The 25,066-nt window shown below is 60.0% G+C and overlaps 1 protein-coding gene across 1 annotated transcript in view; it reads left to right on the top strand.

Moving 5' to 3' along the window:
- The first annotated feature begins 1,460 nt into the window (after positions 1–1,460).
- LOC135578123 (gastric inhibitory polypeptide receptor-like) overlaps positions 1,461–25,066 on the top strand; it is a 41,220-nt gene continuing 17,614 nt past the window's right edge. The window contains exons 1-6 of the mRNA XM_065048353.1: positions 1,461–1,638; positions 4,471–4,558; positions 6,693–6,800; positions 6,878–6,999; positions 16,249–16,352; positions 16,444–16,594. Of these exons, the coding sequence (XP_064904425.1) occupies positions 1,597–1,638; positions 4,471–4,558; positions 6,693–6,800; positions 6,878–6,999; positions 16,249–16,352; positions 16,444–16,594 (615 nt within the window). The 5' untranslated portion in view covers positions 1,461–1,596. The remainder of the gene's footprint in view (positions 1,639–4,470; positions 4,559–6,692; positions 6,801–6,877; positions 7,000–16,248; positions 16,353–16,443; positions 16,595–25,066) is intronic.

Raw genomic sequence — 25,066 nt, forward strand, 5'->3', positions numbered from 1 at the left:
TGGAGGGTCGGGGGTCATTGGGGGGGGGTGGGGGTGGTCCTTGGGGTCCCAGGGGGGGTCAGGGGACACTGAGGGGGGGTCAGGGGACACGGTGGGGGGGGTCGGGGTCACTGGGGGGTCCCGGATGAGGGGGGTCAGGGGACACGGGGGGGGTCTTGGGGGGCACCGGGGGGTCTCGGGGTGAGGGGGGGTCAAGGGGACACCCGGGGGGTGGTCGGGGGGTCCCGGGGGGGTCCCCAGGGGGGGTTGGGGGTCTCAGGGTGGGGGTCGGGGGACACGGGAGGGAGTTGGGGGGGGTCCTGGGGGGGCACCCAGGGGGTGGGTGGGGGGTCCCAGGGGGGTCGGGGATCCCGTGGGGGTCTTGGGGGACACCATGGGGGGGGTCGGGGGTCGCGGGGGGGGATGTCGGGAGACACGGGGGGGTTTGGGGGGGTCATAGGGGGCACCGGGGGGGTCTCGGGGGGGGGGGGGGTCAGGGGACATGGGGAGGGGGGTCCTGGGGGTCCCAGGCTTGGTCGGGGATGTTCTTGGGGGGCACCCGGGTGGTGGGTGGGGGTCCCGGGGGGGGTCCTGGGGGTGCCGGGGGGGGCCTCGGGGGGGGGGTCAGGTGACACTGGTAGGGGGGGCGGGGGACACAGGGTGGGGTTGGGGGGGGGTCGTAGGGGCTCGCTTGGGGGGGGGGGTCAGGGGACACCGGGGGGGGTCTTGGGTGACACGCGGGGGGTCCCAGGGGGTGTCCTGGGGGTCATTGGGGGGTCCCAGGAGGGGGGGTCAGGGGACACCACGGGGGGATCGGGGGTCTCGGGGTGGGGGTCGGGGTACCCGGGGGGGGGGGGGGTCATGGGGGGCACCCGGGGGCTGGTCGGGGGCGGGGAGGGCGGGGGTCCTGGGGGTCACCGGGGGGTCGCAGGGGGGGGTCGGGGGTCTCGGGGGGGGTCAGGGGACATGGGGGGGGGTTGGGGGGGGTCCTAGGGGGTCCCTAGGGGACACCACGGGGGGTCGGGGATCTTGGGGTTGTGGTCGGGGGTCCCGGGGGGGGGTCTCGGGTGACACGGTGGGGGGGGGTCGGGGGGGTCCCAGGGGGGGTCCTGGGGGTCATTGGGGGTCCCGGGAGGGGGGGTCAGGGGGGGTCCCAGGGTGGGTCAGGGTACAGGGGGGGGTGTTGGGGAGTCCTGGGGGTCCCGGGGGGGGGTTTTGGGGAGATTCAGGGGGGGTCGGGGGACACTGGGGGGGTCCTGGGGGTCACTGGGGGGTCCTGGGTTGGGGGGGGGGGAGGTCAGGGGACACTGGGGGGGGGGGTTGGGGACACTGCGGGGTATTGGGGGGGACAGGGGGGGTCCCAGAGTGACACATAGGGAATGGGGGGGGACACCGGGCAGAGGGGACAAGGGACAGCGGTGTCACCCGGGGGGGGACATGGGGACACTTTGAGTGGGGGGGGTATGGACACGTGTGGAGGGACCTGGGAATGGGTGGGGGGGGTAGGGGGGGGGGGCGACAATTGGCATCAGGGACAAGGGACATTGTCCCCCCCCAGGAGCTGCTGTCGCTGTCACCGTCACCGTCACTGTCACCGTCACTGTCACTGTCACCGTCATGGCCACCGCCCTGCTCAGGAGGGTCCTGCGGGGGGCAGAGGTGAGACACACCCCCCCCCCGCCCCAAAAATGTCACCTGTGGGGTGTCCCCACACCCTGGGACACCCCAATGGCCACTCTGGGGTGGCCCCAAGGTGGTGGCCCCGTCATAGTGTCCCCAGGGTGGTGGCACCATCATGTTGGCCCCATCATAATGTCCCCAAGGTGGTGGCACCATCATTGTGGCCTCATCATAGTGTCCCCAAGGTGGTGGCACCAACTTGGTGGCCCCCATAATAATGTCCCCAAGGTGGTGGCCCCATCATAATGTCCCCAAGGTGGTGGCACCATCTTGGTGGCCCCATCATAATGTCCCCAGGGTGGTGGCACCATCACGGTGGCCCCATCATAGTGTCCCCATGGTGGTGGCACCATCATGGTGGCCCCATAATAATGTCCCCAAGGTGGTGGCCCCATCATAGTGTCCCCAAGGTGGTGGCACCATCTTGGTGGCCCCATCATAGTGTCCCCATGGTGGTGGCACCATCATAATGTCCCCAAGGCGGTGACACCATCATGGTGGCCTCATAATAATGTCCCCATGATGGTGGCCCTATCTTAGTGTCCCCAAGGTGGTGGCACCAACTTGGTGGCCCCATCATAATGTCCCCAAGGTGGTGGCCCCATCATAATGTCCCCAAGGCGGTGACACCATCATGGTCGCCCCATAATAATGTCCCCATGGTGGTGGCCCTATCTTAGTGTCCCCAAGGTGGTGGCACCAACTTGGTGGTCCCATCATAATGTCCCCAGGGGGGTGGCACCATCATGGTGGCCCCATCATAATGTCCCCATGGTGGTGGCACCATCATGGTGGCCCCATCATAATGTCCCCAAGGTGGTGGCACCATCATGGTGGCCTCATCATAGTGTCCCCAAGGTGGTGGCACCAACTTGGTGGCCCCCATAATAATGTCCCCAAGGTGGTGGCCCCATCATAATGTCCCCAAGGCAGTGCCACCAACTTGGTGGCCCCCATAATAATGTCCCCAAGGTGGTGGCCCCATCATAATGTCCCCAAGGCAGTGCCACCATCATGGTGACCCCATAATAATGTCCCCAAGGTGGTGGCCCCATCATAATGTCCCCAAGGCAGTGCCACCATCATGGTGACCCCATAATAATGTCCCCAAGGTGGTGGCACCATCTTGGTGGCCCCATCATAATGTCCCCAAGGTGTTGGCACCATCATGGTGGCCCCATCGTAGTGTCCCATGGTGGTGGTTCCATCGTAATGTCCCCAAGGTGGTGGCACCATCATGGTGGCCCCATAATAATGTCCCCATGCTGGTAGCACCATCATGGTGGCCCCATAATAATGTCCCCAAGGTGGTGGCACCATCATGGTGACCCCATAATAATGTCCCCAAGGTGGTGGCACCATCGTAATGTCCCCAAGGTGGTGGCACCATCATGGTGGCCCCATTTTAGTGTCCCCATGGTGGTGGCTCCATCATAATGTCCCCAAGGTGGTGGCACCATCTTGGTGGCCCCATCATAGTGTCCCCAAGGTGGTGGCACCATCATGGTGGCCCCATCATAATGTCCCCATGGTGGGTGGCACCATCATGGTGGCCCCATAATAATGTCCCCAAGGTGGTGGCCCCATCATAGTGTCCCCAAGGTGGTGGCACCATCTTGGTGGCCCCATCATAGTGTCCCCAAGGTGGTGGCACCATCATGGTGGCCCCATCATAGTGTCCCCATGGTGGTGGCCCCATCATAATGTCCCCATGGTGGTGGCACCATCATGGTGGCCCCATAATAATGTCCCCAAGGTGGTGGCCCCATCATAGTGTCCCCAAGGTGGTGGCACCATCATGGTGGCCCCATCATAGTGTCCCCAAGGTGGTGGCTCCATTGTAATGTCCCCAAAGTGGTGGCACCATCATGGTGGCCTCATCATAGTGTCCCCAAGGTGATAGCACCATCTTGGTGGCCCCATCATAATGTCCCCATGGTGGTGGCACCATCATGGTGGCCCCATCATAATGTCCCCAAGGTGGTGACACCATCATGGTGGCCCCATAATAATGTCCCCATGCTGGTGGCCCTATCTTAGTGTCCCCAAGGTGGTGGCACCATCATGGTGGCCCCATCATAGTGTCCCCAAGGTGGTGGCACCATCATGGTGGCCCCATCATAATGTCCCCATGGTGGTGGCACAATCATGGTGACCCCATCATAATGTCCCCAAGGCGGTGGCCCCATCATACTGTCCCCAAGGTGGTGGCACCATCATGGTGGCCCCATCATAATGTCCCCATGCTGGTGGCCCTATCTTAATGTCCCCAAGGCGGTGACACCATTATGGTTGCCCTATAATAATGTCCCAAAGCTGGTGGCCCTATCTTAGTGTCCCCAAGGTGGTGGCACCATCATGGTGGCCCCATCATAATGTCCCCATGCTGGTGGCCCTATCTTAATGTCCCCAAGGCGGTGACACCATTATGGTTGCCCTATAATAATGTCCCAAAGCTGGTGGCCCTATCTTAGTGTCCCCAAGGTGGTGGCACCATCATGGTGGCCCCATCATAGTGTCCCCAAGGTGGTGGCACCATCATGGTGGCCCTATCATAGTGTCCCCAAGGTGGTGGCACCATCATGGTGGCCCCATCGTAATGTCCCCAAGGTGGTGGCACCATCTTGGTGGCCCCATCATAATGTCCCCAAGGCAGTGACACCATCATGGTGGCCCCATAATAATGTCCCCATGCTGGTGGGCCCATCATAGTGTCCCCAAGGTGGTGGCACCATCATGGTGGCCCCATCATAGTGTCCCCACGGTGGTGGCACCATCATGATGATGTCCCCACGCTGTCCCCTCCCTCAGGAGCGCTCGGCCCAGGCCACCCTGGCCGCGTGGCACCAGTATCGTCACGAGTGTCACCTGCGCCTGCGCCTCGAGCCCCCGGCCACCGGTGAGTGGGGACACTTGGGGACAATGGGGACACTTGGGGACAATGGAGACACCCTGAGCCCAGTGAGTGGGGATGGGTTGGGGACACTTGGGGACCATGGGGACACTTGGGGACAATGGAGACACCCTGACCCTGGGGAGTGGGGATGGGCTGGGGACACCTGGGGACCATGGGGACACCTGGGGACAATGGGGACACTTGGGGACAATGGGGACACCCTGACCCTGGGGAGCGGGGATGGGCTGGGGGCACTTGGGGACAATGGGGACACTTGGGGACAATGGGGACACCCTGAGCCCAGTGAGCAGGGATGGGCTGGGGACACTTGGGGACAATGGGGACACTTGGGGACAATGGGGACACCCTGAGCCCAGTGAGCGGGGATGGGCTGGGGACACCTGGGGACAATGGGGACACTTGGGGACAATGGGGACACCCTGACCCTGGGGAGTGGGGATGGGCTGGGGACACTTGGGGACAATGGGGACACCCTGACCCTGGGGAGCGGAGATGGGTTGGGGACACCTGGGGACAATGGGGACACTTGGGGACAATGGGGACACCCCGACCCTGGGGAGCGGGGATGGGCTGGGGACACCTGGGGACAATGGGGACGCTTGGGGACAATGGGGACACCCTGAGTCCAGTGAGTGGGGATGGGTTGGGGACACTTGGGGACCATGGGGACACTTGGGGACAATGGGGACACCCTGAGCCCAGTGAGCGGGGATGGGTTGGGGACACTTGGGGACAATGGGGACACCATGGGGACAATGGGGACACCCTGACCCTGGGGAGCGGAGATGGGTTGGGGACACCTGGGGACAATGGGGACACTTGGGGACAATGGGGACACTTGGGGACAATGGAGACACCCTGACCCTGGGGAGCGGAGATGGGTTGGGGACACCTGGGGACAATGGGGACACTTGGGGACAATGGGGACACCCTGACCCTGGGGAGCGGGGATGGGCTGGGGACACCTGGGGACAATGGGGACACTTGGGGACAATGGGGACACCCTGACCCCAGTGAGCGGGGTGGGTTGGGGACACTTGGGGACAATGGGGATGCTTGGGGACAATGGGGACACCCTGACCCTGGTGAGCGGGGATGGGCTGGGGACACTTGGGGACAATGGGGACACTTGGGGACAATGGGGACACCCTGAGTCCAGTGAGCGGGGATGGGTTGGGGACACTTGGGGACCATGGGGACACTTGGGGACAACGGGGACACCATGGGGACAATAGGGACACCCTGACCCCCACTACCCAGTGAATGGTGATGGGTTGGGGACACCATGGTGACACTTGGGGACAATGGGGACACCATGGGGACAATAGGGGCACCCTGACTCCCACTACCCAGTGAATGGTGATGGGTTGGGGACACCATGGTGACACTTGGGGACAATGGGGACACCGTGGGGACAATAGGGACACCCTGACCCCCACTACCCAGTGAATGGTGATGGGTTGGGGACACTTGGGGACAATGGGGACACCATGGGGACAATAGGGACACCCTGACCCCCACTACCCAGTGAATGGTGATGGGTTGGGGACACCATGGTGACACTTGGGGACAATGGGGACACCTTGACCCCGGTGAGTGGGAATGGGTTGGGGACACTTGGGGACAATGGGGACACCATGGGGACAATAGGGACACCCTGACCCCCACTACCCAGTGAATGGGGATGGGTTGGGGACACCATGGTGACACTTGGGGACAATGGGGACACCTTGACCCCGGTGAGTGGGAATGGGTTGGGGACACTTGGGGACAATGGGGACACCGTGGGGACGATAGGGACACCCTGACCCCCACTACCCAGTGAATGGTGATGGGTTGGGGACACAATGGTGACACTTGGGGACAATGGGGACACCTTGACCCCGGTGAGTGGGAATGGGTTGGGGACACTTGGGGACAATGGGGACACCATGGGGACAATAGGGACACCCTGAACCTCACTACCTAGTGAATGGGGATGGGTTGGCGACACCTGGGGACAATGGGGACACCATGGGGACAATAGGTGCACCCTGACCCCCACTACCCAGTGAATGGGGATGGGTTGGGGACACCATGGTGACATTTGGGGACAATGGGGACACCGTGTCCCCAGGACCCGTCTGCAACCGCACGTTCGACATGTACGCCTGTTGGGGGGACGGTGTCCCCAACAGCACTGTCACCGTCCCCTGTCCCTGGTACCTGCCCTGGCACCACCGAGGTAACTGGGGAGGGGGGTGACACCCACCCCTGGGTGACACTGGTGACACGGGTGACACCGGGGACACGGTGTCGCAGTGCAGGATGGGGTGGTGACGCGGCGCTGCGGCCCCGATGGCACTTGGGTGACGGACGAGACGGGGCGGCCGTGGCTGGACCACGAGCAGTGCGGGGACACGCGGGGACAGCAGGAGCTGCAGGTGGGACATGGGACATGGGGGGACACTGGGGACATGGGGGACATGGGGACATGGGGGTGACAATGGGGATATGGGGGGCATGGGGACATGGGGACATGGGGACACGGGGCGGCCGTGGCTGGACCACGAGCAGTGCGGGGACACGCGGGGACAGCAGGAGCTGCAGGTGGGACATGGGACATGGGGGGACACTGGGGATATGGGGGACATGGGGACATGGGGGTGGCAATGGGGATATGGGGGGCATGGGGATATGGGGGACATGGGGGACATGGGGGAGATGGGGGTGACACTGGGGATATGGGGGACATGGGGACATGGGGGACATGGGGACATGGGGAGCACTGGGGACACAGGGGGATATGGAGGATATGGGGGACATGGGGACATGGGGGTGACAATGGGGATATGGGGGACATGGGGACATGGGGACATGGGGACACGGGGCGGCTGTGGCTGGACCACGAGCAGTGCGGGGACATGCGGGGACAGCAGGAGCTGCAGGTGGGACATGGGGACATGGGGGGACACTGGGGATATGGGGGACATGGGGACATGGGGGTGACACTGGGGATATGGGGGACATGGGGATATGGGGACATGGGGACATGGGGGGACACTGGGGACATGGGGGACATGGGGACATGGGGGACATGGGGACATGGGGGACATGGGGACATGGGGGTGACACTGGGGACATGGGGGGCATGGGGACATGGGGGGACACTGGGGACATGGGGGACATGGGGACATGGGGGACATGGGGACATGGGGGGACACTGGGGATATGGGGGACATGGGGACATGGGGGTGACACTGGGGACATGGGGGGCATGGGGACATGGGGGGACACTGGGGACATGGGGGACATGGGGACATGGGGGACATGGGGACATGGGGGGACACTGGGGATATGGGGGACATGGGGACAAGGGGAGCACTGGGGACACAGGGGGATATGGGGGACATGGGGGACATGGGGACATGGGGGGGACATGGGGATATGGGGGACATGGGGACACGGGGAGCACTGAGGACACAGGGGGATATGGAGGATATGGGGGACATGGGGACATGGGGGTGACACTGGGGATATGGGGGACATGGGGACATGGGGGTGACACTGGGGATATGGGGGTGACACTGGGGATATGGGGGACATGGGGACATGGGGAGCACTGGGGACACGGGGATATGGGGGACATGGGGGACATGGGACATGGGGGGCACTGGGGATATGGGGGACATGGGGACATGGAGGACATGGGGGTGACACTGGGGATATGGGGGACATGGGGACATGGGGGTGACACCGGGGTTATGGGGGGCATGGGGATATGGGGGACATGGGGACATGGGGAGCACTGGGGACACAGGGGGATATGGAGGATATGGGGGACATGGGGGACATGGGGACATGGGGGTGACACTGGGGATATGGGGGGCATGGGGACATGGGGGACATGGGGGTGACACTGGGGATATGGCGGGCATGGGGGACATGGGGATATGGGGGTGACACTGGGGATATGGGAGACATGGGGTCATGGGGGTGACAATGGGGATATGGGGGTGACACTGGGGATATGGGGGACATGGGGACATGGGGAGCACTGGGGGACACAGGGGGATATGGGGGACATGGGGGACATGGGGACATGGGGGGGACATGGGGACATGGGGGACATGGGGACATGGGGGTGACAATGGGGATATGGGGGGCAGTGGGGACATGGGGACATGGGGACACGAGGTGGACGTGGCTGAACCACGAGCAGTGCGGGGACACGCGGGGACAGCAAGAGCTGCAGGTGGGACATGGGACATGGGGGGACACTGGGGACATGGGGGACATGGGGACATGGGGGTGACAATGGGGATATGGGGGACATGGGGACATGGGGACATGGGGGACATGGGGAGCACTGGGGATTCAGGGGGATATGAAGGATATGGGGGACATGGGGACATGGGGGACATGGGGACATGGGGGTGACACTGGGGATATGGGGGACATGGGGACATGGGGGTGACAATGGGGATATGGGGGGCAGTGGGGACATGGGGACATGGGGGGACATGGGGGTGATAATGGGGATATGGGGGGCAGTGGGGACATGGGGACATGGGGACACGGGGCGGCTGTGGCTGGACCACGAGCAGTGCGGGGACACGCGGGGACAGCAGGAGCTGCAGGTGGGACATGGGGACATGGGGGGACACTGGGGATATGGGGGACATGGGGACATGGGGGACATGGGGACATGGGGACATGGGGAGCACTGGGGACACAGGGGGATATGGAGGATATGGGGGACATGGGGACATGGGGGTGACACTGGGGATATGGGGGGCATGGGGACATGGGGACATGGGGGTGACACTGGGGATATGGGGGGCATGGGGACATGGGGACATGGGGAGCACTGGGGACTCAGGGGGATATGGAGGATATGGGGGACATGGGGGACATGGGGACATGGGGGTGACACTGGGGATATGTGGGACATGGGGACAGGGGGGACATGGGGACATGGGGAGCACTGGGGACAATGGGGGACATGGGGCACACTGGGGACATGGGGGACATGGGGACATGTGGGGCACTGGGGACATGGGGTGCCACAGGGTGCTGTGTGGTGACATGAAGTGACATTGGGGGCTGCGGGTGCCACACTGTCCCTTGTGCCCTTTGCTGTCACCCGTGCCACCGCTGTGCCACCCCCGGTGCCACCCGCTGTCCCTTGACCCCCTCTGTGCCGTGTCCCCGGTGCCACCCGCTGTCCCTTGTCCCCCCCCGCTGTCCCTTGTCCCCCTCTGTGCCGTGTCCCCGGTGCCACCCGCTGTCCCTTGTCCCCCTCTGTGCCGTGTCCCCGGTGCCACCCACTGTCCCTTGTCCCCCTCTGTGCCGTGTCCCCGGTGCCACCCACTGTCCCTTGTCCCCACCCGCTGTCCCTTGTCCCCCTCTGTGCCGTGTCCCCGGTGCCACCCGCTGTCCCTTGTCCCCCCCCGCTGTCCCTTGTCCCCCTCTGTGCCATGTCCCCGGTGCCACCCGTTGTCCCTTGTCCCCCCCCCGCTGTCCCTTGTCCCCCTCTGTGCCGTGTCCCCGGTGCCACCCACTGTCCCTTGTCCCCCCCCCTGCTGTCCCTTGTCCCCCTCTGTGCCGTGTCCCCGGTGCCACCCGCTGTCCCTTGTCCCCCCCCGCTGTCCCTTGTCCCCCTCTGTGCCGTGTCCCCGGTGCCACCCACTGTCCCTTGTCCCCCCCCGCTGTCCCTTGTCCCCCTCTGTGCCGTGTCCCCGGTTCCACCCACTGTCCCTTGTCCCCCCCCCGCTGTCCCTTGTCCCCCTCTGTGCCGTGTCCCCGGTGCCACCCGCTGTCCCTTGTCCCCCTCTGTGCCGTGTCCCCGGTGCCACCCACTGTCCCTTGTCCCCCCCCCGCTGTCCCTTGTCCCCCTCTGTGCCGTGTCCCCGGTGCCACCCACTGTCCCTTGTCCCCCCCCGCTGTCCCTTGTCCCCCCCCGCTGTCCCTTGTCCCCCTCTGTGCCGTGTCCCCGGTGCCACCCGCTGTCCCTTGTCCCCCTCTGTGCCGTGTCCCCGGTTCCACCCACTGTCCCTTGTCCCCCCCCCGCTGTCCCTTGTCCCCCTCTGTGCCGTGTCCCCGGTGCCACCCGATGCCACCATGTGCCACCCGGTGCCACATGTGGCGCTGCCACGTGTCACCCCCTGCGTGGCGCGGTGCCACGTGTGTCACCTCCCCCCCGCCCCCCCCGCCCCCCCCGCCGGGTCGTGCTGCGCCGTGTGACACAGGTGACAAATGGGACACGGGTGACAAATGGGACGCGCCCCGGGCCGTGTCACCGTGTCACCGTGTCACCGTCCCCTTGCACTGTGCCGTGTCCCATGTCACCGCGCCCCCTCCCCGTCCCTTGTCCCCCCTCCCTGTCCCCATGGCCGTGGCCCCTGTCCCCCCTCCTTGTCCCCACGATGTCCCCATGATGTCCCATGTCCCCTCCCCATCCCCGTGTCCCCATGTCCCTGTTTGCCCTTCCTGTCCCTTGTCCCCTTTCCCCCCCATCCCCTGTCCCCCCTCCCTGTCCCCATGATGTCCCCACGATGTCCCCATGATGTCCCCAAGATGTCCCCATGTTATCCCCATGATATCCCATGTCCCCTTCACATGCCCATGATGTCCCCGTGACGTCCCTGTGATGTCCCCGCAATGTCCCCACGCTGTCCCTTGATGTCCCCATGATGTCCCCACGACGTCCCCATGATGTCCCCACACTGTCCTCATGCTGTCCCCATGATATCCCCATGATGTCCCATGTCCCCATGATGTCCCCACGATGTCCCCACGATGTCCCCATGATGTCCCCACGATGTCCCCATGATGTCCCCACACTGTCCCCATGCTGTCCCCATGATATCCCCATGATGTCTCATGTCCCCATGATGTCCCCATGATGTCCCCATGATATCCCATGTCCCCATGATGTCCCCATGATATCCCCATGATGTCCCATGTCCCCATGATGTCCCCACAATGTCCCCACACTGTCCCCATGATATCCCCATGATGTCCCATGTCCCCATGATGTCCCCACACTGTCCCCACACTGTCCCCACAATGTCCCCATGTTATCCCCACGATATCCCATGTCCCCTCCACATCCCCATGATGTCCCAACGATGTCCCCTCCCCATCCCCATGTCCCCATGATGTCCCCACACTGTCCCCACACTGTCCCCATGTTATCCCCATGATGTCCCATGTCCCCTGCACATCCCCATGATGTCCCCGCAATGTCCCCACAATGTCCCCATGCTGTCCCCATGATATCCCCATGATGTCCCATGTCCCCATGATGTCCCCACACTGTCCCCACACTGTCCCCATGATATCCCCACACTGTCCCAATGTCTTCTCCACTTCCCCATGATGTCCCCGCGATGTCCCCGCAATGTCCCCACGCTGTCCCTCAATGTCCCCTGGATGTCCCCGCGATGTCCCCACGCTGTCCCTCGATGTCCCCACGATGTCCCCACGCTGTCCCCATGCTGTCCCTCAATGTCCCCACGATGTCCCCACAATGTCCCCATGCTGTCCCCATGATATCCCCAAGATGTCCCGTGTCCCCATGATGTCCCCACAATGTCCCCGCAATGTCCCCATGATATCCCCATGATATCCCATGTCCCCATGATGTCCCACACTGTCCCCACATTGTCCCCATGATATCCCCATGATGTCTCATGTCCCCATGATGTCCCCATGATATCCCCATGATATGCCCATGATGTCCCATGTCCCCACACTGTCCCCACACTGTCCCCACATTGTCCCCACAATGTCCCCATGTTATCCCCATGATGTCCCATGTCCCCTCCACATCCCCATGATGTCCCCGTGACGTCCCCGTGATGTCCCTGCAATGTCCCCACACTGTCCCCACGCTGTCCCTTGATGTCCCCACGATGTCCCCACAATGTCCCCATGCTGTCCCCATGATATCCCCATGATGTCCCGTGTCCCCATGATATCCCCATGATGTCTCATGTCCCCACAATGTCCCCATGCTGTCCCCACACTGTCCCCATGTCTTCTCCACTTCCCCATGATGTCCCCGTGATGTCCCCGTGATGTCCCCACGCTGTCCCCATGCTGTCCCTCGATGTCCCCACGATGTCCCCACAATGTCCCCATGCTGTCCCCATGATATCCCCATGATGTCCCATGTCCCCATGCTGTCCCCATGATGTCCCGTGTCCCCATGATGTCCCCACACTGTCCTCACACTGTCCCCATAATATCCCCATGATGTCCCATGTCCCCATGATGTCCCCACAATGTCCTCATACTGTCCACATGTTATCCCCATGATACCCCATGTCCCCTCCACATCCCCATGATGTCCCAACGATGTCCCCTCCCCATCCCCATGTCCCCATGATGTCCCCACACTGTCCCCATGATATCCCCATGATGTCCCATGTCCCCATGATGTCCCCATGATATCCCCACACTGTCCCCATGTCTTCTCCACTTCCCCATGATGTCCCCGCGATGTCCCCGCAATGTCCCCACGCTGTCCCTCGATGTCCCCACGATGTCCCCACGCTGTCCCCACGCTGTCCCTCAATGTCCCCACGATGTCCCCACGCTGTCCCTTGGTGTCCCCTCGATGTCCCCACGATGTCCCCACAATGTCCCCATGCTGTCCCCATGATATCCCCAAGATGTCCCGTGTCCCCATGATGTCCCCACAATGTCCCCGCAATGTCCCCATGATATCCCCATGATGTCTCATGTCCCCATGATGTCCCCATGATATCCCCATGATATGCCCATGATGTCCCATGTCCCCTCCACTTCCCCATGATGTCCCCATGATGCCCCCGTGATGTCCCTGCAATGTCCCCACACTGTCCCCACGCTGTCCCTTGATGTCCCCACAATGTCCCCACAATGTCCCCACAATGTCCCCATGTTATCCCCATGATGTCCCATGTCCCCTCCACATCCCCATGATGTCCCCGTGATGTCCCCGCAATGTCCCCACAATGTCCCCATGCTGTCCCCATGATATGCCTATGATGTCCCATGTCCCCATGATGTCCCCACACTGTCCCCATGATATCCCCATGATGTCCCATGTCCCCATGATGTCCCCACACTGTCCCCATGATATCCCCATGATGTCCCATGTCCCCATGATGTCCCCACACTGTCCCCATGATATCCCCATGATATCCCATGTCCCCATGATGTCCCCATGATATCCCCATGATGTCCCATGTCCCCTCCACTTCCCCATGATGTCCCCGTGACGTCCCCGTGATGTCCCCACGCTGTCCCTCAATGTCCCCTCGATGTCCCCGCGATGTCCCCACGCTGTCCCTCAATGTCCCCTCGATGTCCCCACGCTGTCCCTCGATGTCCCCACGATGTCCCCACGCTGTCCCTCAATGTCCCCACGATGTCCCCACGCTGTCCCCTCGATGTCCCCTCGATGTCCCCACGCTGTCCCCATGTTATCCCCATGATGTCCCATGTCCCCATGATGTCCCCATGATGTCCCCACACTGTCCCCACAATGTCCCCACAATGTCCCCATGCTATCCCCATGATGTCCCATGTCCCCATGATGTCCCCATGATGTCCCCACACTGTCCCCATGATATCCCCATGATATCCCATGTCCCCGTGATGTCCCCATGATATCCCCATGATGTCCCATGTCCCCTCCACTTCCCCATGATGTCCCCGTGACGTCCCCGTGATGTCCCCACGCTGTCCCTCAATGTCCCCTCGATGTCCCCGCGATGTCCCCACGCTGTCCCTCAATGTCCCCTTGATGTCCCCACGCTGTCCCTCGATGTCCCCACGCTGTCCCCACGCTGTCCCCACGGTGTCCCTCAATGTTCCCACGATGTCCTCACGCTGTCCCATGATATCCCCATGATGTCCCCACGCTGTCCCCACGCTGTCCCTCAATGTCCCCACAATGTCCCCACGCTGTCCCTCAATGTCCCCACAATGTCCCCACGCTGTCCCTCGATGTCCCCACGCTGTCCCTTGATGTCCCCGTGATGTCCCCGCAATGTCCCCACAATGTCCCCATGCTGTCCCCATGATATCCCCAAGATGTCTCATGTCCCCATGATGTCCCCATGATGTCCCCATGATGTCCCCACGCTGTCCCCATGATATCCCCATGATATCCCCATGATGTCCCCATGATGTCCCCATGTTATCCCCATGATGTCCCATGTCCCCTCCACTTCCCCATGATGTCCCCGTGATGTCCCCGCAATGTCCCCACGCTGTCCCCACGCTGTCCCTCAATGTCCCCACGATGTCCCCACGCTGTCCCTCGATGTCCCCACGATGTCCCCACGCTGTCCCCTCGATGTCCCCTCGATGTCCCCACGCTGTCCCCTCGATGTCCCCTCGATGTCCCCACGCTGTCCCCATGTTATCCCCATGATGTCCCATGTCCCCATGATGTCCCCATGATGTCCCCACACTGTCCCCACAATGTCCCCACAATGTCCCCATGCTATCCCCATGATGTCCCATGTCCCCATGATGTCCCCATGATATCCCCATGATGTCCCATGTCCCCTCCACTTCCCCATGATGTCCCCGTGACGTCCCCGTGATGTCCCCACGCTGTCCCTCAATGTCCCCTCGATGTCCCCGCGATGTCCCCACGCTGTCCCTCGATGTCCCCACAATGTCCCCACGCTGTCCCTCAATGTCCCCACGCTGTCCCCACGCTGTCCCCACGCTGTCCCTCAATGTTCCCACGATGTCCCCACGCTGTCCCATGATGTCCCCTCGATGTCCCCATGCTGTCCCCACGCTGTCCCTCAATGTCCCCACAATGTCCCCACGCTGTCCCTCGATGTCCCCACGATGTCCCCACGCTGTCCCTTGATGTCCCCTCGATGTCCCCACACTGTCCCCATGATATCCCCATGATATCCCATGTCCCCATGATGTCCCCACAATGTCCCCATGCTGTCCCCATGCTATCCCCATGATGTCCCATGTCCCCATGATGTCCCCATGATATCCCCATGATGTCCCATGTCCCCTCCACTTCCCCATGATGTCCCCGTGATGCCCCCGTGATGTCCCTGCGATGTCCCCACGCTGTCCCTTGATGTCCCCACAATGTCCCCACACTGTCCCCATGATATCCCCATGATATCCCATGTCACCATGATGTCCCCACAATGTCCCCACACTGTCCCCATGTTATCCCCATGATATTCCGTGTCCCCTCCACTTCCCCATGATGTCCCCACAATGTCCCCATGTTTGTTATACCCATGATGTCCCATGTCCCCTCCACATCCCCATGATGTCCCCGTGATGTCCCCGTGATGTCCCCGCAATGTCCCCACGATGTCCCCACAATGTCCCCATGCTGTCCCCATGCTCTCCCCATGATGTCTCATGTCCCCATGATGTCCCCATGCTGTCCCCATGATATCCCTATGATGTCCCATGTCCCCATGATGTCCAATGTCCCCACAATGTCCCCGCAATGGCCCCACGTTATCCCCATGATGTTTCATGTCCCCTCCACGTCCCCATGATGTCCCCACGCTGTCCCACGCTGTCCCTCAATGTCCCCACGCTGTCCCCACGCTGTCCCTTGGTGTCCCCACGCTGTCCCCACGCTGTCCCCACGCTGTCCCCACAATGTCCCTCGATGTCCCCACGCTGTCCCCCCGCAGCGCCACGCGTGGCTGCTGGAGCAGTTCCGCCTGCTCTACACCGTGGGTTACTCCGTGTCCCTCGTCGCCCTTGTCCTCGCTCTGCTCCTCCTCCTCCTCTTCAGGTACCTCCGGGGGGGGCACCCATGGGTGCTGGGGGGGGGGGGGGGGCACCCATGGGTGCTGTCACCCCGCCGTGTCCCCCGGTCCCCGCAGGCGCCTGCGCTGCACCCGCAACGTCATCCACGCCAACCTGTTCGCGTCCTTCGTGCTGCGCGCCGGGGCCATCCTGGCCAGGGACTCCTTGCTGGAACGTCACCTGCGGCCATGGGGACGCGGGGACATCCGGGACATCGCGGGGGAGCGGGTGGGGACATTGGGGGACACGTGGGGACATGATGGGGAGAAGGTGGGGACACGTGGGGGACACATGGGGGACATGGGGGACACTGGGGACATCGTGGGGGAGTAGGCGGGGACACATGGGGGACATGGGGACATGATGGGGAGTAGGTGGGGACACATGGGGGACACATGGGGGACATGGGGGACACTGGGAACATCGTGGGGGAGCAGGTGGGGACACGTGGGGGACACATTGGGGACATGGGGACATTGTGGGGGACACGTGGGGGACATGGGGACATTGTGGGGGAGCAGGTGGGGACACATGGGGGACACATGGGAGACGCGGGGACACTGGGGACATCATGGGGGAGCAGGTGGGGACACATGGGGGACACATGGGGGACATGGGGACACTGGGGACATCGTGGGGGAGCAGGTGGGGACACATGGGGGACATGGGGACATGATGGGGAGAAGGTGGGGACACGTGGGGGACACATGGGGGACACTGGGGACATTGTGGGGGAGCAGGTGGGGACATGTGGGGGACATGGGACATTGTGGGGGACATGGGGACATTGTGGGGGAGCGAGTGGGGACACATGTGGGACACATGGGGGACATGGGGACATCATGGGGAGTGGGTGGGGACACGTGGGGGACACATGGGGGACATGGGGACATTGTGGGGGAGCAGGTGAGGACACGTGGGGGACACATTGGGGACATGGGACATCGTGGGGAGCAGGTGGGGACACATGGGGGACACGTTGGGGACATGGGGACATTGTGGGGGACACCGGGACACTGGGGACATCGTGGGGGAGCAGGTGGGGACACATGGGGGACACATTTGGGACATGGGGACATTGTGGGGGACACATGGGGGACATGGGGACATTGTGGGGGACATGGGGACACTGGGGACATTGTGGGGGAGCAGGTGGGGACATGTGGGGGACACATGTGGGACATGGGGACATCGTGGGGAGCAGGTGGGGACACGTGGGGAACACGTTGGGGACATGGGGACATTGTGGAGGACACATGGGAGACATGGGGACACTGGGGACATCATGGGGGAGCAGGTGGGGATACATGGGGGACACGTGGGGGACATGGGGACATTGTGGGGGAGAAGGTGGGGACATCATGGGGGACATGGGGACATTGTGGGGGAGCAGGTGGGGACACGTGGGGGACACGTGGGGGACATGGGGACATTGTGGGGGACACGTGGGGGACACGTTGGGGACATGGGGACATTGTGGGGGACACATGGGGGACATGGGGGACATGGGGACATCGTGGGGCAGCAGGTGGGGACACATGGGGGACACATGGGGGACGTGGGGGACATGGGGACATCGTGGGGCAGCAGGTGGGGACACATGGGGGACACGTTGGGGACATGGGGACATTGTGGGGGACACGTGGGGGACATGGGGAAATTGTGGGGCAGCAGGTGGGGACACATGGGGGACACATGGGGGACACAGGGACCGTGGGGACATCACGGGGGGGTTGGTCCCATCACTATTTTGGTGTCACCATCATCTTAGTGTCACCCCAATGTTGGTCCCATCACAACCTTGGTGCCACCATCATCTTGGTCCCATCACATTCTTGGTGCCACCACCATCATGGTCCCATCATGTTCTTGGTCCCATCATGATCTTGTTGCCACCCCCACCCAACATTGGTCCCACCCCACTCTTGTTGCCACCACCTTCTTAGTGTCACCCCAATGTTGGTCCCATCACGATCTCGGTGCCACCACCTTCTTAGTGTCACCCTAATGTTCATCCCATCATGATCTTGGTGTCACCATGATCTTGGTCCCATCATGGTCTTGTTGCCACCGCCTTCTTAGTGTCACCCCAATGTTGGTCCCATCACGATCTTGGTGCCACCACCACCTTGGTCCCATCACCCTCTTGTTGCCACCCCCATCCAATGTTGGTCCCATCACACTCTTGTTGCCACCCCCATCCAATGTTGGTCCCATCATGATCTTGATGCCACCACCATCTTAGTGTCACCCTAATGTTGGTCCCATCACGATCTTGGTGCCACCACCACCTTGGTCCCATCATGATCTTGGTCCCATCACAATCTTGGTGCCACCCCCATCCAATGTTGGTCCCATCATGATCTTGGTCCCATCATGATCTTGGTCCCATCACGATCTTGGTGCCACCCCCATCCAATGTTGATCCCATCGTGATCTTGGTCCCACCATGATCTTGGTCCCATCATGATCTTGGTGCCACCACCATCCAATGTTGGTCCCATCATGATCTTGGTGCCACCCCCATCCAATGTTGGTCCCATCATGATCTTGTTGCCACCACCATCTTAGTGTCACCCCAATGTTGGTCCCATCACACTCTTGTTGCCACCCCCATCCAATGTTTGTCCCATCACGATCTTGGTGTCACCACCACCTTGGTCCCATCATGATCTTGGTGCCACCATGATCTTGGTCCCATCACGATCTTGGTGCCACCACCATCCAGTGTTGGTCCCATCATGATCTTGGTCCCATCATGATCTTGGTCCCATCATGATCTTGTTGCCACCCCCATCCAATGTTGGTCCCATCACGATCTTGGTGCCACCCCCATCCAATGTTGGTCCCATCATGATCTTGGTGTCACCATGATCTTGGTCCCATCATGATCTTGGTGCCACCACCATCCAATGTTGGTCCCATCACGATCTTGTTGCCACCCCCATCCAATGTTGGTCCCATCATGATCTTGATGCCACCACCATCTTAGTGTCACCCTAATGTTGGTCCCATCACGATCTTGGTGCCACCACCACCTTGGTCCCATCACCCTCTTGTTGCCACCCCCATCCAATGTTGGTCCCATCATGATCTTGGTGTCACCATGATCTTGGTCCCATCATGCTCTTGTTGCCACCCCCATCCAATGTTGGTCCCATCACGATCTTGGTGCCACCACCATCCAATGTTGGTCCCATCACGTTCTTGGTGCCAACATGATCTTGGTCCCATCATGATCTTGGTGCCACCACCATCCAATGTTGGTCCCATCACGATCTTGGTGCCACCACCATCCAATGTTGGTCCCATCACCATCTTGGTGTCACCATGATCTTGGTCCCATCATGATCTTGGTGCCACCACCATCTTGGTCCCATCACCCTCTTGTTGCCACCCCCATCCAATGTTGGTCCCATCATGATCTTGGTGCCACCCCCATCCAATGTTGGTCCCATCATGATCTTGGTGCCACCCCCATCCAATGTTGGTCCCATCACGCTCTTGTTGCCACCCCCATCCAATGTTGGTCCCATCACCCTCTTGTTGCCACCCCCATCCAATGTTGGTCCCATCATGATCTTGGTGTCACCATGATCTTGGTCCCATCACCCTCTTGTTGCCACCCCCATCCAATGTTGGTCCCATCACGATCTTGGTGCCACCACCACCTTGGTCCCATCACACTCTTGTTGCCACCACTATCCAATGTTGGTCCCATCATGATCTTGGTGCCACCACCATCTTGGTCCCATCACACTCTTGTTGCCACCCCCATCAAATGTTGGTCCCATCATGATCTTGATGCCACCACCATCTTAGTGTCACCCTAATGTTGGTCCCATCACGAAATTGGTGCCACCACCACCTTGGTCCCATCATGATCTTGGTCCCATCACCCTCTTGTTGCCACCCCCATCCAATGTTGGTCCCATCATGATCTTGGTGTCACCATGATCTTGGTCCCATCACGATCTTGGTGCCACCCCCATCCAATGTTGGTCCCATCACGATCTTGCTGTCACCACCATCTTAGTGTCACCCTAATGTTGGTCCCATCACGATCTTGGTGCCACCACCACCTTGGTCCCATCACCCTCTTGTTGCCACCCCCATCCAATGTTGGTCCCATCACCATCTTGGTCCCATCACGATCTTGGTGCCACCCCCATCCAATGTTGGTCCCATCATGATCTTGGTGTCACCATGATCTTGGTCCCATCACGATCTTGCTGCCACCCCCATCCAATGTTGGTCCCATCATGATCTTGTTGCCACCCCCATCCAATGTTGGTCCCATCATGATCTTGGTGTCACCATGATCTTGGTCCCATCATGATCTTGGTGCCACCCCCATCCAATGTTGGTCCCATCATGGTCTTGTTGCCACCCCCATCCAATGTTGGTCCCATCACCATCTTGGTCCCATCACCCTCTTGTTGCCACCCCCATCCAATGTTGGTCCCATCATGATCTTGGTGTCACCATGATCTTGGTCCCATCACCCTCTTGTTGCCACCCCCATCCAATGTTGGTCCCATCACGTTCTTGGTGCCACCCCCATCCAATGTTGGTCCCATCACACTCTTGTTGCCACCCCCATCCAATGTTGGTCCCATCATGATCTTGGTGCCACCACCATCTTAGTGTCACCCCAATGTTGGTCCCATCATGCTCTTGTTGCCACCCCCATCCAATGTTGGTCCCATCATGATCTTGGTGTCACCATGATCTTGGTCAAATCATGATCTTGGTGCCACCCCCATCCAATGTTGGTCCCATCACCCTCTGGTTGCCACCCCCATCCAATGTTGGTCCCATCATGCTCTTGGTGTCACCATGATCTTGGTCCCATCACCCTCTGGTTGCCACCCCCATACAATGTTGGTCCCATCACCATCTTGTTGCCACCCCCATCCAATGTTGGTCCCATCACGATCTTGATGCCACCACCATCTTAGTGTCACCCTAATGTTGGTCCCATCACGATCTTGGTGCCACCACCATCTTGGTCCCATCACCCTCTTGTTGCCACCCCCATCCAATGTTGGTCCCATCATGATCTTGGTGCCACCACCATCTTGGTCCCATCACACTCTTGTTGCCACCCCCATCCAATGTTGGTCCCATCATGATCTTGATGCCACCCCCATCTTAGTGTCACCCTAATGTTGGTCCCATCACGATCTTGGTGCCACCACCACCTTGGTCCCATCACCCTCTTGGTGCCACCCCCATCCAATGTTGGTCCCATCATGATCTTGGTGTCACCATGATCTTGGTCCCATCATGATCTTCTTGCCACCCCCATCCAATGTTGGTCCCATCACGATCTTGTTGCCACCACCATCCAATGTTGGTCCCATCACGATCTTGTTGCCACCCCCCTCCAATGTTGGTCCCATCATGATCTTGGTGTCACCATGATCTTGGTCCCATCATGATCTTGGTGCCACCCCCATCCAATGTTGGTCCCATCACCCTCTTGTTGCCACCCCCATCCAATGTTGGTCCCATCATGATCTTGGTGCCACCACCATCTTAGTCCCATCACCCTCTTGTTGCCACCCCCATCCAATGTTGGTCCCATCACCATCTTGGTCCCATCATGATCTTGTTGCCACCCCCATCCAATGTTGGTCCCATCACGATCTTGGTGCCACCCCCATCCAATGTTGGTCCCATTACGATCTTGGTGTCACCATGATCTTGGTCCCATCACGATCTTGGTGCCACCACCATCCAATGTTGGTCCCATTACGATCTTGGTGTCACCATGATCTTGGTCCCATCACGATCTTGGTGCCACCCCCATCCAATGTTGGTCCCATTACGATCTTGGTGTCACCATGATCTTGGTCCCATCACACTCTTGTTGCCACCTCCATCCAATGTTGGTCCCATCATGATCTTGGTGCCACCACCATCTTGGTCCCATCACACTCTTGTTGCCACCCTCATCCAATGTTGGTCCCATCATGATCTTGATGTCACCACCATCTTAGTGTCACCCTAATGTTGGTCCCATCACGATCTTGGTGCCACCACCATCCAATGTTGGTCCCATCACCCTCTTGTTGCCACCCCCATCCAATGTTGGTCCCACCATGATCTTGATGCCACCACCATCTTAGTGTCACCCTAATGTTGGTCCCATCACGATCTTGGTGCCACCACCACCTTGGTCCCATCACCCTCTTGGTGCCACCCCCATCCAATGTTGGTCCCATCATGATCTTGGTGTCACCATGATCTTGGTCCCATCATGATCTTGTTGCCACCCCCATCCAATGTTGGTCCCATCACGATCTTGTTGCCACCACCATCCAATGTTGGTCCCATCATGATCTTGGTGCCACCACCATCTTGGTCCCATCACACTCTTGTTGCCACCCCCATCCAATGTTGGTCCCATCACGATCATGATGCCACCACCATCTTAGTGTCACCCTAATGTTGGTCCCATCACGATCTCGGTGCCACCACCACCTTGGTCCCATCATGATCTTGGTCCCATCACGATCTTGGTGCCACCCCCATCCAATGTTGGTCCCATCATGATCTTGGTGCCACCCCCATCCAATGTTGGTCCCATCATGGTCTTGTTGCCACCCCCATCCAATGTTGGTCCCATCACCATCTTGGTCCCATCACCCTCTTGTTGCCACCCCCATCCAATGTTGGTCCCATCATGATCTTGGTGTCACCATGATCTTGGTCCCATCACCCTCTTGTTGCCACCCCCATCCAATGTTGGTCCCATCACGTTCTTGGTGCCACCCCCATCCAATGTTGGTCCCATCACACTCTTGTTGCCACCCCCATCCAATGTTGGTCCCATCATGATCTTGGTGCCACCACCATCTTAGTGTCACCCCAATGTTGGTCCCATCATGCTCTTGTTGCCACCCCCATCCAATGTTGGTCCCATCATGATCTTGGTGTCACCATGATCTTGGTCAAATCATGATCTTGGTGCCACCCCCATCCAATGTTGGTCCCATCACCCTCTTGTTGCCACCCCCATCCAATGTTGGTCCCATCATGATCTTGGTGTCACCATGATCTTGGTCCCATCACGATCTTGCTGCCACCCCCATCCAATGTTGGTCCCATCATGATCTTGGTGTCACCCCCATCCAATGTTGATCCCATCACCCTCTTGTTGCCACCCCCATCCAATGTTGGTCCCATCATGATCTTGGTGCCACCACCATCTTAGTGTCACCCTAATGTTTGTCCCATCACGATCTTGGTGCCACCACCATCTTGGTCCCATCACCCTCTTGTTGCCACCCCCATCCAATGTTGGTCCCATCACGATCTTGGTGTCACCCCCATCCAATGTTGGTCCCATCATGATCTTGGTGCCACCCCCATCCAATGTTGGTCCCATCACACTCTTGGTGTCACCATGATCTTGGTCCCATCATGATCTTGGTGCCACCACCATCCAATGTTGGTCCCATCACACTTGTTGCCACCACCACCCAATGTTGGTCCCATCACGATCTGGGTGGCACCATGATCTTGGTCCCATCACGACCTTGGTGCCACCACCATCCAATGTTGGTCCCATCATGATCTTGGTGCCACCCCCATCCAATGTTGATCCCATCACCGTCTTGTTGCCACCCGCCATCCAATGTTGGTCCCATCATGATCTTGGTGTCACCATGATCTTGGTCCCATCATGATCTTGGTGCCACCACCATCTAATGTTGGTCCCATCATGATCTTGGTGTCACCCTGATCTTGGTCCCATCATGATCTTGGTGCCACCCCCATCCAATGTTGGTCCCATCACCCTCTTGATGCCACCCCCATCCAATGTTGGTCCCATCACAATCTTGGTGTCACCATGATCTTGGTCCCATCATGATCTTGGTGCCACCTCCATCTAATGTTGGTCCCATCATGATCTTGGTGTCACCATGATCTTGGTCCCATCATGATCTTGATGCCACCCCCATCCAATGTTGGTCCCATCACGATCTTGGTGCCACCCCCATCCAATGTTGGTCCCATCACAATCTTGGTGTCACCATGATCTTGGTCCCATCATGATCTTGGTGCCACCTCCATCCAATGTTGGTCCCATCATGATCTTGTTGCCACCCCCATCCAATGTTGGTCCCATCACGATCTTGGTGTCACCATGATCTTGGTCCCATCATGATCTTGGTGCCACCACCATCTTGGTCCCATCACCATCTTGTTGCCACCCCCATCCAATGTTGGTCCCATCATGATCTTGGTGCCACCACCATCTTAGTGTCACCCTAATGTTGGTCCCATCATGATCTTGGTCCCATCATGATCTTGGTCCCATCACCCTCTTGTTGCCACCCCCATCCAATGTTGGTCCCATCATGATCTTGGTCCCATCATGATCTTGGTCCCATCACGATCTTGGTGCCACCCCCATCCAATGTTGGTCCCATCGTGATCTTGGTCCCACCATGATCTTGGTCCCATCATGATCTTGGTGCCACCACCATCCAATGTTGGTCCCATCACGATCTTGGTGCCACCCCCATCCAATGTTGGTCCCATCATGATCTTGGTGTCACCATGATCTTGGTCCCATCATGATCTTGGTGCCACCACCACCTCGGTCCCATCACCCTCTTGTTGCCACCCCCATCCAATGTTGGTCCCATCACGATCTTGGTCCCATCATGATCTTGGTGCCACCCC

This window comes from Columba livia, unplaced genomic scaffold (genome assembly GCF_036013475.1).
Source record: "Columba livia isolate bColLiv1 breed racing homer unplaced genomic scaffold, bColLiv1.pat.W.v2 Scaffold_717, whole genome shotgun sequence".
Taxonomy (NCBI): Eukaryota; Metazoa; Chordata; class Aves; order Columbiformes; family Columbidae; genus Columba; species Columba livia.